This window comes from Lycorma delicatula, chromosome 12 (assembly GCF_047948215.1).
Source record: "Lycorma delicatula isolate Av1 chromosome 12, ASM4794821v1, whole genome shotgun sequence".
In the NCBI taxonomy this organism is placed as follows: Eukaryota; Metazoa; Arthropoda; class Insecta; order Hemiptera; family Fulgoridae; genus Lycorma; species Lycorma delicatula.
Genome location: NC_134466.1, coordinates 60,616,371 through 60,636,057, shown reverse-complemented (window position 1 = coordinate 60,636,057; position 19,687 = coordinate 60,616,371). Strand labels below are relative to the sequence as shown.

Here is a 19,687-nt window from a genome sequence, read left to right as displayed (position 1 = left end):
CACCAAACATTGTTAAACCATCGGAGAAAGCTAGCTACAAAACAAGCTAGACGTTTGGGTGGCACATGATCTGACAAACTATGATAGATTCAGGCATGTACTGTCGACAATTAGCACGTTTGGTGCAATCATGCAAAGCTAGGTGCGAGCAATTCAAAAGAAACAACCTAAATTGGTCAACAGAAAGGATGCCATACACCGCGCCAGACTGCCAAAATGCATACTGCCAGACTGCATACATCTTTAACGACCAGTCAGCAACTGAGATAACTTGACTGAGAGGTTTGATGCATTCATTATATAGCCTAGACCTAGCACAATCAGCATATCATTGTTTGAATCCATGCAACAACTCCCTGAACGGTGTTAAATTAGTTTTAAAGAAGGCCTGTGAAAACCGTGTGTTTTATGAACAGAAACCACAGACGTTTATAGCTCAGGGTATATGGTGTTGATGGAAAAATGGCAGAACCTAATCGAAAAAAATTGTGCACGTTGTCTCAAAATGTTATTTTTCAATAGCAATACATGTATTCTCAATTTTGGCCTCCAAAGGCTCAATACTTTTTAGACAACCTGATATAAAGGAAATATTAATCATGTAAAATATAAGCTACTACAAAACTTTATTAATGAATTGTACATACATTACATAAATGATAAATGATTCTGAATGATCTTGTTTATAAATTAATTTGTTTTGAATAGTGTATACAATAATGTAAAAAAAAAGCAACAAACTACAAATAAAGAAAATTTATATCACTCTGTCAACTTAATTTGACTTGCATGTAAACTTTTTAGATAAAAATTACATGCAACATTTTTCTCACCAGTATGAATAGCGAGATGTCTTTTTAAACTACCGCTTTGATTAAATGTTTTTTTACAAAAATTACAAGTGTATTTCTTCTCACCAGTATGAATACAGAGATGTGTTTTTAACCTACTGCTTAGATTAAAGGTTTTTTTACAAAAATTACAAGTGAATTTTTTCTCACCAGTATGAATAGAGAGATGTGTTTTTAAATTACCGCGTTGATTAAATGTTTTTTTACAAAAATTACAAGTGAATTTCTTCTCACCAGTATGAATAGCGAGATGTGTTTTTAAAGTACTGAGGCAAGTAAATGTTTTTTTACAAAAATGACAAGTGAAGTTCTTCTCACCAGTATGAATAGAGAGATGTGTTTTTAAACTACATTTTAGACGAAATGTTTTCTTACAAAAATTACAAGTGAATTTCTTCTCACCAGTATGAATAGGGAGATGTGTTTTTAAAGTACTGAGGCGAGTAAATGTTTTTTTACAAAAATGACAAGTGAATTTCTCCTCACCAGTATGAATAGCGAGATGTGTTTTTAAAGTACTGAGGCGAGTAAATGTTTTTTTACAAAAATGACAAGTGAATTTCTTCTCACCAGTATGAATAGCGAGATGTGTTTGTAAATTACATTTTAGACGAAATGTTATCTTACAAAAATCACAAGTAAATTTCTTCTCACCAGTATGAATAGCGAGATGTCTTTTTAAACTACCGCTTTGATTAAATGTTTTTTTACAAAAATTACAAGTGAATTTCTTCTCACCAGTATGGATAGAGATATGTGTTTGTAAATTACATTTTAGACTAAATGTTTTCTTACAAAAATCACAAGTGAATTTCTTCTCACCAGTATGAATAGCGAGATGTGTTTTTAAAGTACCGAAGTGAGTAAATGTTTTTTTACAAAAATTACAAGTAAATTTCTTCTCACCAGTATGAATAGCGAGATGTGTTTTTAAAGTACTGAGGCGACTAAATGTTTTTTTACAAAAATTACAAGTGTATTTTTTCTCACCAGTATGAATAGAGAGATGTGTTTTTAAATTACCGCTTTGATTAAATGTTTTTTTACAAAAATTACAAGTGAATTTTTTCTCACCAGTATGAATAGAGAGATGTGTTTTTAAACTACTGCTTTGATTAAATGTTTTTTTACATAAATTACAAGTGAATTTCTTCTCACCAGTATGAATAGCGAGATGTGTTTTTAAATTACCGCTTTGATTAAATGTTTTTTTACAAAAATTACAAGTAAATTTCTTCTCACCAGTATGAATAGCGAGATGTGTTTTTAAAGTACTGAGGCGAGTAAATGTTTTTTTACAAAAATGACAAGTGAATTTCTTCTCACCAGTATGAATAGCGAGATGTGTTTTTAAAGTACTGAGGCGAGTAAATGTTTTTTTACAAAAATGACAAGTGAATTTCTTCTCACCAGTATGAATAGAGAGATGTGTCTTTAAATTACTGCTTTTGTAAAAAGTTTTTTTACAAAAATTATGTGTTAAGTTTTTTTTGAGTACATGAATAGATAAGTGTGACTCTAAGGTACTTCTTCGAGTGAAAGACTCCTGACAAAAAGTACATCTGTGAATAGGATGATGAGAAGTTATGATGTTCATTTCTTCATCTGTTTTATTAGTAATTTGCAAGCATTTTTCTTTAAAAGCAAAACTGTTTAAATGATCATATTCTTTACTAACAACATTATCACATGTACAGTTATTTTTTATTTTATTACAAACCACACATTTTGATGTCAGTAAAATACTTTCAGTATTTCTTTCCTCCATATCACCAATAGTTTTTTCATTATCCTAAAAAAATTACAATAATTTTTAATTAAAAAATCAATCAGAAAACTTTTCTTAATTTTAACAATTCCAACTACCAATTGACAACTTATACTTTAATAATAAATATCTCATCTTCATATTTAACCAAGCACAATATGTTTGTTTGTACGGAGCAAAAATAAAAATTTCTTAACTGACAATTTTATAATGACAAATAAAAAAAAGAAAATTTAAAAAAAAAGAATTAAGAATTTGGCCAAGTGAATAATGAAAGAATAACATACTGAAGATCAAAAATATATAAATTTTTAATCAATTCTGATACACAAAAAATGGGTGCCATAAGAAAAGCAATGTCAGCTGCAATGAAACTTAAAATAATTGTTTAGTATTTATCAACAGGAGTGAGCTACATGTTTCTTGAGAAATGTTTTGTTTCTAAATCACATATATTCAAATTCATACCAGAAGTATGTAATGCAATTTATAACTTGCTGAGGCATAATTTATAAATTATTTCTTATTTGATAAATTTTGGTTCCAGGTTTAAACTTAATTTCGTGACAGAATAGAAAAGTATACTTATGATAATTGCTGAGCGTTTGGTAAAAATAAAAAACTTTACTTTTAGATGTCTTATTTAAAAACTTTTTAACTGTTTTTCTGATTTCAAGAGAACCCTACTATGAGTAATAAGATTTAGATCGTTTCAAACATAAAAAAATTAATTAACATGCAGCATTAACAATAAACATTTGGTGTTACCTACTGAACATCATTTCGATTCATCTGTGGATTTGTGTTTCCATCAACGCTGCAGTTCATTGTGTCAGGGTTTGGCAAAAAAATTCATGCACAGTTTTGGCCAAACAACGTGATAAAATAGTACAACAGCAGCAACTTGGCATGTATTTATTACCTGATATGGAAATTTTACAAGAAATGATTTAGAGAAAATTACTTGATTATGAAGTTACTTATTTTTCTTCATCAGTCAATATTGACCAAATTTGTAGTAATGAAAGCATAAATAAATTCTATAAATTTCACTGCTAAGTTCCCTAAAATTGGTTAATAGGGCAAACCAATCACTGAATTGATGATTAAGTTTTATAGTAAATTTTTAAAGGATGAAGAATTTTTCTTAGTCTATAGCTCACACAAAGTCACAGACATTTCTTTCACAGCTATTTTGGTGATATGATTAGCATCTTTGTAGACAAAATATCTAGCAATATCACATTTTGTCAGTGTAAATTCATTGCTACCATCTAACCTGAAAATGTATCATTCTAAGCATGAGCTCTAACAGGATGTTTATAAACCAGTGCATTCAAAAAGTAACTGCGCACCTATATATACATGATGATAGGCTGAAGAATTTTATTCTATGCACTATGAGTAATGCTTTCACAAAGGTTGGTAATCCTGTATTGCGTGCAGTTAGCTTCCATGAGCCAATCACAATGTTGAGACAAGATGTGTCTTAACATAAGAAGAAGTGATTCTTTGTTGTCACTGTTTATTCATTGTCTTTGAATGACTGAGGCTGTCTTTCCATGTGCACACAGAACAGTGAAAATTTCTCATTTAATCCATCCTCATAAGCATGGAGAGTATCAGACAGTAAAAGAATAGTATTTTATTAGTCTTCCAGGTACACCGGTTCCTAATCGATATAGTGTAAGAACACTAATTGAAGACTTTTGGAAGATTGGATCAATAAAGATATATGAGTGAAGTGATAGACCATCAGTATTTGAAGAAAAAACTAAAACATATCAACTATATGAAGTAGTTTCAACAGACCTGTGCAAAGGTTAGCTCAACACAAAAAACAACTTCAACAAGGCAATTTATAAGAAGCTCCGTTTCATCCCATATAAAGCGATTCAAAAGTTATTGTCCAGAGACTGTGGAAAGTGAATTCAATACTGGGAATGGTTTCAACAGTTTCTAAAAAATATTTATGGACTGCCAACAATTTAAGCACAAATTTAATTAAAACAGCCATTTAAATATGAATTAAAATTTCTGTGAAAGGAAACTCTAAGAAGTTTCCCATATTTTGTGAAAGCTGATGCGTTCTACAGCTTCAAAAAGTCAAATTTTGTTTTCCTTAAAAGTAGCGACATTTCAATACAATCCAATAATTTTCAGATTTATATTATGCAATTCTTATATTACGATACTGAATAGTCATTTTATTATAATTACCGGTTATAATTCAATGTACATGAAAAAAAGATTCTAATCAATCAGTAATGAAAACCTTAGAGAAATGGCATAAAACCAGATCAAAAATTCTTAGGAACCCTCAGAAATCTCATAAATTTCACACTACAAACTACACATGAAGTATAGATCCTGGAAAAGTAGCCTCATGGCTCTTATCAAAGACCAATAGGATTGGCATAAAGAAGTGTAATATATCTTACATTTATTTATTTCTGTGTTTCATGGATGTTTCAACAGCAATAATGCAACACACTGTCTGTTGGGAGGTAAACAATTTGTTATTGCTGTGACACATATACAGCACCATAAGAGATACATCGAAGTAGTTTTTTGGAAGGACAACAATTTTCATCACATAGCTGGATTCTGTGAATAGATTATAAATTCACTTGTAAGAATCTATCAGCTGCATTTCAGTAGGTTTGTTGTGTGATGAACAACACTATATTTTGGGACTACGAAGAAAGAAACGAGAAACCTTTTATAAAACCTGGCACAGAATGTTTATTCTATTTCAAAAGCCATGAGTTTTCAAAAGTGACTTATAACTAGTATCATGTCAGCTACATTCCTCCACATACTGTTTTCATCATTCTTTTTAATCAAAGTATCTAATGTTAAACAAGAATTGCCACATATTATTTACGCCATTATATAGTAAATGAAAATATCTTACTTGTCTAAATGTTGTCAGATCTTAGAAAAACGGCAAATGATATCTCTGTTGACACTACAAAGAGAATCACATCAGATGCGGCCACTCAAAGGCTTGTTGTTACTCGGTGTCCGATTCTGAATGCACTGGACAACACGGTGCCTGCACCCTAGGTTACTGAGTTTATTAAGGACGGCCTAAGAAGGCCTTCAGGAACACACAGGTAGGAGCTCTGGATCGGAGACACAGGGCCCTAAATATGGTTGCAGTTATCGACATAAATGCTCTGGCAGAAAGTAAGGTAATGGATTCCCTGGCCACCAGGCACCCGCAGGTGGCCTGGCTCCTTAGTAAGTCTCCTATTAGGGCTGGAAATGTAGTGCTGGCTATGTTGGAGGTAAGACGTGTTGGGAGACACAGAAACAGATGAAACATCGGTCTCCAACATGTTTCATATTGCATGTGTTGATTCTGATGATGGAAGGGACCTTGAGCAGGGCCTAGTACATGTATTCGCCAGAATCAAGAAGAACTGTGGACCTTGGGCCTCTCCAGGCAGACATCAACTTGCAGGATACAGCCGTATATGCGTGCAAGATTTTAGGGTGTGAGTGTAGGTCGACTTGCTACAGATGTCACATAATCGCTCTGACTGGAAGTCTTCCTTCTGCATGGAGGCGCGATGAACCAGTAGAGGAAAAAAGGGGAGAATGATCAAAGTAAAGTCTGCGGCTACCTATGCAGACCAGATTAAGTAGGTCAGGAAAGACATTATGATGCCGCCGACTTCTGTGATTTCTTCTGTAAGGAAGGCAGACGACAGAATGGAAATTAAAATTAAGGTGGAGAGAGAAGTCTGGCACTCTAAGGCAAAATCTGATTTCAATCTTAAAGGTTGGGTCTATCACTAAGAAAACGAGGATGGCCGTTCTCCGGATTCATGATTTGGAGAAAGGCATCCAACAGGGTGAGAATTTCAAGGCGCTGGTTGCGGTCACTGGGTAGGTATTGTCAGATTATCTATGGATAGGCAGTCAGGCCGGGAAACGGGGAGACCAGCGTGGCGGCATCCGGCGACCATCGTTGCAGCTGTTGCTCTGCAGGGACGAGTCAATATTGGGCTGAGAGAGTCTCTTACAGAGTGGAAATACATCGAGCTCCCACAACGGTGATATAGATGCCTGGAGACTTGCCACCTTGCGAGGAACTGTGAGGACACAGACAGGGTGGCTTGATGTTTCAACTGTGGTGGAGAGGGGTACAGAACAGATAGCACTGCATGCCCTAAAAAGAAGAAGGACAACAAAGAAAACTAGGAGAGGGCCCAACATCATTCTGGAGAGATTCTGGTGTTCTCAATTTTTTGAGATGTGGTTTGTTGTCGTCCTGCACTGCTGGCGGGAGATTTTAACAACTGGTCGGCCTCCTGGGTTTCAACGAAAACCAACGCTCGTGGCACCACCCTGAACGATGCGGTGGCGGCGCTTGAGTTAGTTTGTCTAATAACTGCGAGGGCACATACAGCCTCAGGAGGGGAGAGTCAGGATCTGTGGTCGACCTCACATTTGCTACACCTGATCTAGCTAGCATGGTTCCGAAGTCAAAGGTATGGGAAGGATTCACAGCTAGTGATCAATGGGCTGTTATTACGGTGATTGCGGAGATTGATATGTGATGAGTACGATGATCTGCGACAAAGAGCTGGAGTACCAGAAATAAGGATGCAGAGGCATTTGCTGGGGTGATCGATCTTCGGGGAGAAGTTTGACTCTTGAAAGCCGAAGAGAAGATGGCCTGTCTTGTTGAGTACCTCACTAACGGCTGTAATGGGACACTCCCCCGCAAGCTGTGTATTGGTGGACGGAAGAAGTGCCATTGGGACAAGAGAAGGCTTGGGCGCCTGGAGTCCCTAAGAGAAGTGTATAATGCGTATTACAAGGAAACACTTCATCATATAGGCCTCTGGCTATGATCGATGCACTGGCTAAATTTTTCGAGCGAATGCTGGTGAGAAGACTGGCTGGGGCTGTGGACGGCCTCTGTGCAAGCCAATTTGTCTTCCGCTGGGGTAGGTCAACCCCTTGATGCTGTCTCTGCTGTTAGCCAGATGGCGGACAGCATTATTCGAGAGCGTGGGGAACAGGCCGCAAGAAGGATGTATGTGTGTTCTAGTAACTGTCGATGTGCAGAATGCTTTTAATAGCATTACACACGCTGCTATTCTCTGTGCCTTGGTAGAACTCAGTACTGGATTATCTGATTGGCCGATGCAGTCTTATTTGTCTGGTTGCAGACTGATCAACGAGGTGGAGGGGAAACTAATAGAGGATGCTCTAAAAAGGGGCGGGTCCTTCAGGGCTCGGTACTTGGCCGACCCTATGGAATATTGCATATGATAAGGTATTCCACCTCCCAATGCTGCCAGGTCACCCTTATGGGGTTAGCTGACGACCTCGTGATTGTGGTGATTGTGATTGTGTTGATGCGGCTATGAAGAGAGAGGCGACTGGAAAAGTTAGCATCGTATATGGTATCATTAAAGACTGGATGAGCAGGGTTGAACTGCGGATGTCTTCGGAGAAAACAGAGGTCGTGGCAATTACTAATTTCTCTAGAGCAGTGATGAAGGACTTGAATAGCTAGGATGAGACACGCAGAGTGAGGTGATGGAAGGCACGGGGACAGACAGGCCCCCAGCTGAGTGCCTAGGGAGCTTCCTGAGCTTGTAGGGTTCACCTGGGTGTGATGAGGTTGGAGGGGGACTCCACCTCTGGGTCTGATGAAGGCTTTGGTAAATTAATGGTATGTGTTTGTAAGCTATGTGTTAGTGTGTGCATGGTTGTGCTGTGCAGTGTGTGTGAAGTTGGTGACTGTTGGCACAGTGTGATGTAGCATATGACCGAGTGTGAGGGTGATCCCCCCTCCTGATGAAATCCTTTGTTAGTGGTACCAGAAGGTTGTGGGCAGCCAATAGTGTTGGTTTAGTCAGTAGTACGTACAGATAAACATACACACGTTGTACTCAAATACTTCTACTTTAATATAAAAATTATTCCACAGCGATCATTTTCTTCACTGTAAGCAAAATCATGTTGAACACTGTACAATATTGATTAAATTCGGCACGTTGATGTGCCGAATTTAATGTGGGGACGATAGACTTTGGCTTGATGTCCTCAGCTAGTCTGTGAACTGAAAACTCTTTTTTGCAAAACGTCTAGTTTTTTTTTAAAACAAAAAAATTGTTTTTCTCCAACTTTGAATGCTATTTTGAAAATGATTTTGAAGAACAAGAGGTTGGAAAAGTAGTTCATTCATTTCTACAGGTTTTCCTATTTTTCACATGTCTTACCTAATGGAAGTTAATTTTGGCACTAAAATTTAATTTGATTGACCTACTATTGTGGGTGGATATGGGCTGGGCAAAATGAATGAAAGGGACTGAGTTATTGAGTTTTCCGTGAAGAAAAATTTAGTAATTGCCAACACCCAGTTTAATAATTATAATAGAAGAATATACTCTTAGAAAAAGCCACCAGGCTGTTTCCACGACTGATCAGATACTGCAAGCTATCAGATAGATTATATCATTGTTAAGCAAAGAATACTATTACCAGGAAGTGCAAACTAACGAAAGAAGACTGGATTAAAGAAAAATGTTCAGAAGTGGAAAGAGAAATGATAATTGTGGTAAAATAGATGAGCATACAGAAAAGTTAAGGAAAATTTTGTGGTACATAAATTAAAATCTAATAATTTGTTAAACAAAGATGATACACTGATTTATAATGTGAAAGGAAAAGTCAATAGGTGGGTGGAATAAATATATTGAAGAGTTATACAGAGGAAATGAATTAGAAAATGGTGATAACAAGGAAGAAGAGGAAGTCAAAGAGGATGAACGGGGAGATCTGAATTTAAGAGAGCATTAAAAGATATGAATCGCAGAAAGGCTCCTGGGATAGCCGGAATACCTGCAGAATTACTGCGTAGTGCTGGTGAGGAAGCAATAGATAGATCATAAAAACGTGTGTGATACTTAAGAAAAAGAGGAAGTTCCGTCAGATTTCAAAAAGAGTGTTATTGTCATGACACCAAAGAAAGCACGAGCACATAAATGTGAAGAACACAGACCAATTAGCTTAACTACTCACACATCAAAAATCATAAATAGAATTCTATATAGAAGTGAGAGGAGAGTGGAAGAATGTGTTACGAGAAGACCAAGACGTCTCAGGAGGTTTTCAGAAAATTTCAGGAAAACTATAGGGACAAGGGAGAGAAGCAATTTTAGCACTCAGATTAATAATAGAAAAAAGATTAAAGAAAAACAAACCAATGTACACGGCATTTGTAGATTTAGAAAATACATTTGATAACTTAGACTGAAATAAAATGATCAGCATTTTAAAACATTTAGGATTCAAGTTTAGAGATAGAAAATTATTTGATAACAATTATACAGGAAAACCAAACTGCAATATTATTAGTCGAAGAGCATAAGAAAGAAGCAGTAGTAAAAACAAGTCGGACAAAAATGTTCCCTATCCCTGTTACCTTTTAATTTTTGAATAGAACCAGCAGTTAATGATGTTAAAGAACAATTTAGATCTGGAGTAACAGTGCAAGGTGAAAAGATAATGATGCTACGATTTTCTGATATAGTAATTCCAGCAATAGTTATTCTAGGGAACAAGAAAACGACTTTTGGTTAGAGATTTTACAATAATCAACTGAGCTTCAAATAATGTGCAGGCAGGAATGGTTTTCGTAATGAACAAGAAATTTTGGGGTACATAAATTAAAATCTAATAATATGTCAAACAAAAATGGTACACGGATTTATAGTATGAAAGGAAAAGCCGATAGGCGAGTGGAATATATTGAAGAATTATACAGAAGAGATGAAATCGAAAATGGTGTTTTAGAGGAAGAAGAGAAAGTCGAAGAGGATGAAAGGGGATAAACAATCTGAATTTAAGAGCGCATTAAAAGATCTGAATGACAGAAAGGCTCCTGGAATAGACTGAATAACTGCAGAATTACTGCGCGTGCAGGTGAGGAAGAAATGGATAGATTATACAAGCTGGTGTGTAATATTTACGAAAAACGGGAAGTTCCGTCAGACTTCAAAAAGAGTGTTATAGTCAGGATACCTAAGAAAGCAGGAGCAGATAAATGTGAATTATACAGAGCAATTAGCTTAACTACTCATGTATCAAAAATCTTAACTAGAAGAATTGAGAGAAGAATAGAAGTATTAGGAAAGGATCAATTTGGTTTCAGGTATAGTATAGGGACAAGGGAAACAATTTTAGAGCTCAGATTAATAGTAGAAGGAAGATTAAAGAAAAACAAACCAACATACTTGGAATTTATATACCTGGAAAAGACATTCGATAACGTACACTGGAATAAAATGTTCAGCATTTAAATAAATTAGGGTTCAAATACAGAGATACAAGATTAATTGCTAACATTTATAGGAACCAAACAGCAACAGTAATAATTGAAGAACATAAGAAAAAAACCGTAATAAAAAAGGGAGTCCGACAAGGATGTTCCATATCCCCGTTACTTTTTAGTCTTTACATAGAACTAGCAGTTAATGATGTTAAAGAACAATTTAGATCCGGAGTAACAGTACAAGGTGTAAAGATAAAGATGCTACTATCTGCTGATGATATAGTAATTCTAGCAGAGAGTAAAAGTGATTTATTACAGGCAATGAATGGCATAAATGAAGTCCTTCGGAAGAACTACTGCATGTAAATAAGCAAGAACAAAAGAAAAGTAATGGAATATAGTCGAAATAATGTAAATGGACCACTGAGTATAAAAATATGAAAAGATTATGGAGGTAAAAGACTTCTGTTATTTGGGAAGTAGAATTACTAAAAGATGGATGAAGCAGCAGTGATAACTGACAAATAGCACAAGCCAAACGAGCTTTCAGTCAAAAATATAATTTGCTTACATCAAAAATTAATTTAAACATTAGGAAATCATTTTTGAAAGTATATGCATGGAGCATAACTTTATATGCAAGTGAAACTTGGACAATCAAAGTACTTGAGGAGAAAAGATGAGAAGCTTTTGAAATGTGGTGCTATAGCATGATAAAAATCAAATGGTTGGATAGTGACAGACTTACAGACCACATATTACAGCATCCTGGAATAGTAGCTTTGATATTGGAGGGGCAGGTACATGGGAAAAATTGTGCAGGAAGCAACAGTTGGAATATCAAAACCAAGTTGTTGGGGAAGTGCGTTGTAGGGGTTATAACAAAATGAAACGACTGGTACTCCATAGGGAATATTGGAGAGCTGCAAAAAACAAGTCAAATGACTGTAGAAAAAAAAATTAACTTAAAACTTCAAATAAATTATAGAGAAAAAAGATATAACACATCCTTTATGGCATGTAAAAAATAGTTCAACATTGTGGACATCAATTAAAAAATGAATACCACTGAATTGTATTCATTATCCGGTCTATCAGAACTTAAGAATTTCCTTCTACTCTTCTTTTATGTTTTTGTATCTATCAACCTATTAAAACTATTATTCAAGGGGAAAAAGTCGGTAGTTCTCAGCCTGAAAGCAATGAAAAAGCCTCATAACTTAAACATGGCCTGCATTCATTCATTTATTGCGATGCTATACACAATCCAAGAGCCCAAAAACATCTATATTTGCGTTATGTACTGTTGTAAAAAATGTTTACCTACCATAAAGTGTTAGGGGCAATCTGTTCATCATAGCTATTTACCTCCCTATACTCCATATAATATATTGTTTATATTATAAATAAAATATCTCATGTCAGACAAGAATGCTACATGATATGTGGGCCATAAACACTACATAAAAGTATCATGATGAATAGAAAAATTGAGAATTCTTACAATAACTAGATCTTATAATTATAACATAAACCAAAAGAAAATAGAAAATAGCTTACATGTTTAAATATTGTCTGCTCATCATCTATCTTTGCAAGAGGTACAAACAAATTGACTTTTTGCTCGGTTTCATGCATGTTTTCTTTTTTAACGAGCAAGGATAATGGATCTTCTTCCAAAAATGAATTACCAGTCTGTCCATCAATATCCTGCAAAAAATATTGTTTTATAATAGTGGGACTTAAAATAAGTGTGGTTAATTAAATATTACTGAAATGTAACATCTGATAAAGTCAAGAGCATGGAGCTAACTATAAGAGCAGTTCAAAAAGTAACTTACATTTGTCCCTAGCATGGAGATTGATGGGGATAGAGGTACCATCCTGGCGTCAAAACATTTTTATACTCATCAAGAACGCATCAAGATGTCATAGCATGTGAACTGTGATTTTTCTACTTTTTTTATTGTAAATTATTAAAATGTACTTTTCAATAGAAAATACTGCGAGTGTGAGGTGCGCTCAGTTATCAGGATTTTACTGGCAAAAAATCTCAAAGCAATTGAAATTCATCAGCAACTTTGTAAGGTGTATGGAGATGGAATAATGAATAACAGTGGAGTGAGGCAGTGGTGCATTCAGTTTAAAAATCGTCACACCAATGTTCATGATAAGAACCGCAGTGGTCGGCCTAGCCTTTTGGCTGATAAAATAACAATTAAAATCAACTATAAAACTCATGCAAATCACTATTTTATGATTACGAAACTATTGCTCATTTCCCCCAAATTTCACGAAGTTTACTGCAAGAAATTGTAACAGGGAAGTTTGGCTACCACAAGTTATGTGCAAGATGGGTGCCAAAAATCTTGAAAGACCAAACAAATTAGCTTCTTGCTGCATCGCTGAATTACCTCGAAGCCTACAACGAGGATGGTAATCCACTGCTTGATCGTGTCGTAACAGAAAATGAGACATGGGTAAAGCATGTCAACTGTGAAACAAAAAGACAGCCCATAGAATGGAGTCACACTGGTTCTCCCAGAAAACCAGTAAAATATTTTCAACCATTGTCAGCTATAAAGATTATGGCAACTATGTTTTGGGCCGCTGAGGGAGTGCTTCCGTTGATTTCCTTGAAAATGGCAACACAATTAACTCAGAAAGATATTGTGAAACATTGATAAATCTATGGAGAGCGATGCAAAACAAGCATCAGGAAGACTGAGCTCATAGTGTTGTTGTTTCACAACGCACATCCACACACGACTAAGTGCCAGATACCTCTTGGATGGTTTTCGAGGGGTGGTGTTTGATCACCCACAGTACAGTCTGGATCTGGCACTGGGCGATTACCACATCTATCCAGCAATGAAGACCTGGCTCGCAATGCAACAAAGCGCTTTGAAAATGATGCAAAACTTAATGCAAGTGTAAACCAGTGGTTGAAATCTAAGGCTGTAGATTTCTACAGAAAGGAATTGAAAAGCTTGTGCTTAAGGAATTGCTTGTGCAATTTAGATGCACTTTAATTAAGTGCCTCAATTTAAATGGCTACTATGTAGAAAAACAATTTAAGATTGAAGATTGTTCCTTTAAAATGTATATAATAATTTTTTTTTTACTTAGTTGGTTTTTTATTTCAAAACGTAAGTTACTTTCTGGACAGCCCTCCTATAATGTCAAAGATAATTTAAGACATGTTATGGATCAAAGTGTGTTCCAAAGCAGCAGCCTGTGTCAGTTATGTATGAAAATGAGTTACTATAAAAATAGTCTATGTTTGTAACAAACACCACATGAAAACCAGAGGCAAAATGATCAATGAGTTTCTAAATCTCAAAAAATACACATGATTGGGCAATACCAGTAGAGGTCATTGTTTTTTATTACCTAAAAAGATACAATTTTTGGCAAACGAAACATATTCACTGGGTATATAGACTTTGATGTTTCCTCATCATTGATAGTGAATGTTTTTCCTCCTTGAGAGTAACAAACAAATGAAAATCCAAGTCAAGTCAGGACTATAGGAAGGATGTGGTAGTATTTCCCGACCCATCTTTCCAATGGTTTCTTGGGTCAGCTATGCGGTGTGACGTCGAGCATTGTCGTGTACCAATATCCGCCTTTTCTTTGAGATCCGCGATGTTTTCTCTCATTGTTGGCTTTACATTTTTCATCAGCGTGTCTGAGTATTGTACTGTTTATTGTACGCTTATTTTGCAAATAATCACATAAGACGGCTTGCGCATGCCAAAAGACGGTCAATATGACTTTTCCCACTGATGCTTGCATTTTGAATTTCTTTCGGACAAGTGAGCTGATATACTTCCATTCCATGCTTTGTTTTTTAGACTCTGGTACAAAATTGTGAACTCAAGTTTCATTACACGTTAAAATCTTGTTAAGAAAAAAATCACCTTCCCTTTCATAACATTTCTTCAAATCAGCACACACTTTGAGTCTTGTTTCCTTGTTGCGTTAACTTCTTCAGGATCCACCTTGCACTTGTTTTGCTGTAAATGAGCTTGTTACTGAAAACATTATGAACTGTGCCAACACTTACTGTAACTTTTTTTCTATTTGTTCGACTGTAATATGCCAGTCTTCACGAAAAATGTCATCAATGCAGGTTTCAAGTGAAGGAATTGACAATTCAACTGGCCGGCCAGGACATTGCTCTTCAGTCATTGAGGTTCGACCATTTTTTAACTGTTCTACCCACTTACAAAAGTATCCGCGGTTCATACAACTTTCACCATACTGTAAAATTATTCAAGAAAAAACTTACACCTTCTGAAAGCAAAAAACAGATCACTGAACATTCTTTAACTAATGTGGAAACTTTAAGTGGGCACACCATTGTTAAATGCAACTTTGAGGTTATAAACAAAACGATTTTTATCCATCACCTGTTCTCAGATCATCCCAGTGATGCCAACCTAAAGTAATGAAAATACAAAACTCCTCCTACAAACTGTTCCACTTCTACATCAATTTATCTCTTTACTTATTGAATATCCCCCGTATTTCGCTTTCAGAATCATTCTGAATATCTGTCTGTTGTTCATGACCAATTTCCTGTTTGCTAACAGGGTGAGTCTGACTATGTAGCAGATGAGATTCCATTATTTTATAAAAAAATACATAAGGTTTACTTAGCTCCTAGCTCCTCAAATATGATTAATGATTAAATGGGATATTTTAGAAATTACTATATTATTATTTTTAAATATATTAATATACTTAAAACATGGCAATAATGCACACTTATCTCACTCTGTAGAAACTGTAAAAAATAATCTTAATCACTAACAAACACCATCTAAGATTATAATAGATATTATAGATTTCATATATTGGTTACTGAGGGTGTCAAAAGATGACAGCACGTGAAAGGAAAGTATATAAGTATTCCTACTGTGCTACAGGGGTGTTCATAATCATACATCACAGTCTGAATTATCTGCTACTCTTAACTTAACTCTCAACCTATTAACTTCTATACAATTATTCAAGGGGAAAAAAGTCCGTACTATTTCCAAAGTAAAGGAAGGGAAAAAGCCTCATAAGTTTAAAAGGGCCTCCATTCATTATTACAATGGTGATCCAGAAAGTAACTTACATTTGAGCCTATCAAGGAGATGTTAGGGATAGAGCCATCTTCTTGGCGTCAAAACATTTCTACACTTAGTACGCATCAAGGTGTTGTAACCTTGTGGACTATGATTTTTCTTACTTTGTTCGTTGTGTATTATTGAAATAAGTGCTTCAGTAGAAAATCCTGCAAGTTGTGAGGTGCATTAAGTAATTAGGTTTTAACTAGCAAAAAACCTGAAACTAATTAAAATTCATCGACTTTGTGAGATGTACAGAAATGGAATAATGAGGGATGATGGAGTGAGGCAGTGGTGCATTAAAAAATGATCGCACCAATATTCATGATAAGGACCTCAGTGGTCAGCCGAGCCTTGTGACTGATGAACTGACAAAGGTAATCACTGATAAAATTTGTGAAAATCACTGCATTACGATTACAGAACTGTCCCTTTATTTACCTCAATTTTCACAAAAGTCTACTGCAATTAATTGTATCTGGAAAGCTTGCTTATCATAACTTTTGGGCAAGATAAGTGCCAAAAATCTAAGGCAGCAGATTTCTACTGAGAAGGATTTGGAAAGCTCATGCATTGTTATAATAAAAGCCTCAATTTAAATGGCGACTACGTAGAAAAATAGTTAGATTATCTCTTTCAAAAAGATAATATTTCTTTTTTTTCATTTGGTTGGTATTTTATTAAAGAACATAAGCTACTTCCCGAACTGCCCTCGTGGTTTGCAAGTGGCATCATTCAGTATATGATCAGACTTGATAGCAATGGAATACAAAGATATTATAGGCATTGGCATTTATAAATCGATCTACAAAAAAATGTTTCCACCTAAGCACAATCTAAATGGTTTTGTATAAGACAATGCCACTGCTGAAAACATATCAACGTTGTTTGAAAAGAAAAATACAGAGACCTAGAATGAGGATTATCAAAAACTATAATAAACCATTTAGTAACTGAACATGCTCCACAAAAGCAAGGATAGTTTTGTACTCTTTTCGTAAACAATGTTGGATCAAAATATCTTGTGTCTGACACAATTACTGAACGATATGGGTGCCGTAAACAGTAAATAAATGAATCCTTATGAATAAAAAGTTGAGAATTCATATAATAACTAGATCTTATATTTATAACTTAAACCAACATAAAAGACAAAATAGCTTACTTGTTTAAATACTGTCTGTCCATCATCACTTGTCTTGGAAAGAGTTACAAACAAATATTTTTTTTGCTCTGTTTCATGCGTGTTTTCTATTTTAATAGGCAAGGAAAATGGAACTTCTTCCAAAATTGAATTACCAGTTTGTGCATCCATAATCTGCAAAAAAATATAAGGTAATAATATTTTATTATAATAGTGGAACTTAAAATAAGTGCGGTTAACGAAATATGACTGAAATGTAACATCTGACGAAGTCAAGAGCTTGGAGGTAACAATGAGGGCAGTCCAAAAAGTAACTTACGTTTGCGTCTAGCATGGAGATTATGGGGATAGAGCTCCCATTGGTGTCAAAACCTTTCTACACTTAGTATACACCAAGTTGTCATAGCCTTATGGACTATGACTTTCCTACAGTATTTGTTGTGAATTATTGAAAAGTGCGCTACAGCAGAAAATCCCACAAGTTGTGAAGTGTGTTCAGTGATTAGGTTTTTACTGGCAAAAAACCTCAAACCAGTTAAAATTCATCGGCAACTTTATGAGGGGTACAGAGATGGAATAATGAGTGATGGTGGAATGAGGCAGTGGTGCATTCAGTTTAAAAATCACCCCACCAATATTTATCAAGAAGGCCGATCTCAGTGGTTGGCCGAGTCTTGTGACTGATGAACGGACAATGATAATCAACGATAAAATTTGTGAAAATCGGCGCATTTTGATTACGGAACTCTCGCTTCATTTCCCCCAAATTTCACAAAAATCTACTGCAAGCAATTGTATTGGGGAAGCTTGCTTATCACAAGTTTTGGGCAAGATAGGTGCCAAAAATCTAAGGGGGCAGATTTCTACAGAGAAGGATTTGTAAAACTCGTGCATCGTTATGATAAGTGCAATTTAAATGGTGACTATATAGAAAAATTTTAAGATTGTCCCTTTCAAAATAGATAACTATTTTTTTTTTATTAAATAATGTAAGCTACTTCCTGAACTGCCCTCGAAGTTTGCAACTGGCATCTTTCAATATATAATCAGACTTGATAACACTGGAACACACGTATATTTTAGGTATTGGCATTTAGCTTTCAACCAATAGAAAAATGTTTGCACCTAAACGCAATCTAAATGGTTTTGTATAAAATAATGTCACTGCTGGAAACATATATAAACAATCAGTCTTGATTGAAAATAATTATGCAGTGACCTAGACTGAAGATTATCAAAAAGTATAATAAACCTTCTTATAACTGAACATGTTTCACCAAACCAAGGATAGTTATGTAAAGTTTTTGTAAACTACATTGAATCTGGGTCTAGAAAGAATAATGTTTATGCAGCTTTGTTTACAACATGAGGCTCACTGTACTTTCTTTGTTATGTACTGTCGTCAAAATGTTTATCTACCTTAAAATGTTAAGAACAATCTGTTTATCATAGCTATTTATCTCCCTACACTTTGTTAATAACTTTTTTTTATATTATAAATCAAAATATCTCATATCAGACATGAATGCTAAACCATATGAGGGCCATAAACAGTAAATAAATATATCCTGATGAATAAAAAATTGAGAATTCTTACAATAACTAGGTCTTATATTTATAATTTACATCAACATAAAATAGAAAATGGCTTACTTGTTTAAATATTGTTTCTTCATCATCTGTCTTGGCAGGAGGTACAAACAAATATTCTGTCTGCTCTGTTTCATGCACGTTTTCTTTTTTAACAGGCAAGGAAAATGGATCTTCTTCCAAAAATGATTTACAAGTTTGTGCATCCATACTCTGCAAAAAAAATATATGATAATAATATTTTATTATAATACTGGAACTTAAAATAACGTGGTTAATGAAACCACGTGGTTTAAATAATAATAATAAATATACTAATATTAAATAATAGTTAAATAGTGTAGTTAATGATAAATTACTGAAATGTAACAACTGATGAAGTGAAAAGCTTGGAGCTAACTATTATATCAAACAATCGCGGGATAAACAATACTAATATTAGTCCTATTACTATATATTTAATTTTAGGTTTCTATTATTATTTAATACGTTATTATTTTTATTATATATTTTTGATATTTATTTATATAAATATACTTACGAGACGTATATAATATACACTTTTTTCACTCTGTAAAAACTTTAAACATAATCTTACACGCTAACGTACAACCATGGGAATAGTTCGACTAAAATTTGTCATACCATTCGATTATTAAAATTAATCGATTAATTTAACAACATGCAAATATGTATTAGTCGACCAATTTTTGAAAATTAGTAGTTGTCAACTATTTAACATTATTATTATATTATTTACAACAACATTATTAAACTGATTTTAGACAGAATTATACATTAGTCGTTGGTCGAAAACATTAATCGCTATAGTTATGAACATTACTGCTTAAGCAAGAATGTACTTATTAGCTTATTAATAAAAGTGGTTATCAACATTCCATGCCACCATAA

The 19,687-nt window shown here is 34.6% G+C and overlaps 1 protein-coding gene across 1 annotated transcript; it reads right to left on the bottom strand.

Moving 5' to 3' along the window:
- Window positions 1–619: 619 nt before the first annotated feature.
- On the bottom strand, window positions 620–19,375 carry LOC142332770 (uncharacterized). Its single transcript, XM_075379386.1, has 6 exons — window positions 19,317–19,375; window positions 18,839–18,988; window positions 17,207–17,359; window positions 12,482–12,631; window positions 2,262–2,643; window positions 620–2,129 (listed from the first exon to the last, which is right to left on the bottom strand). Exons 2-6 carry the CDS (start codon window positions 18,983–18,985, stop codon window positions 763–765), a joined length of 2,199 nt encoding a protein of 732 aa, XP_075235501.1. The 5' UTR covers window positions 18,986–18,988; window positions 19,317–19,375; the 3' UTR covers window positions 620–762.
- Window positions 19,376–19,687: the final 312 nt, after the last annotated feature.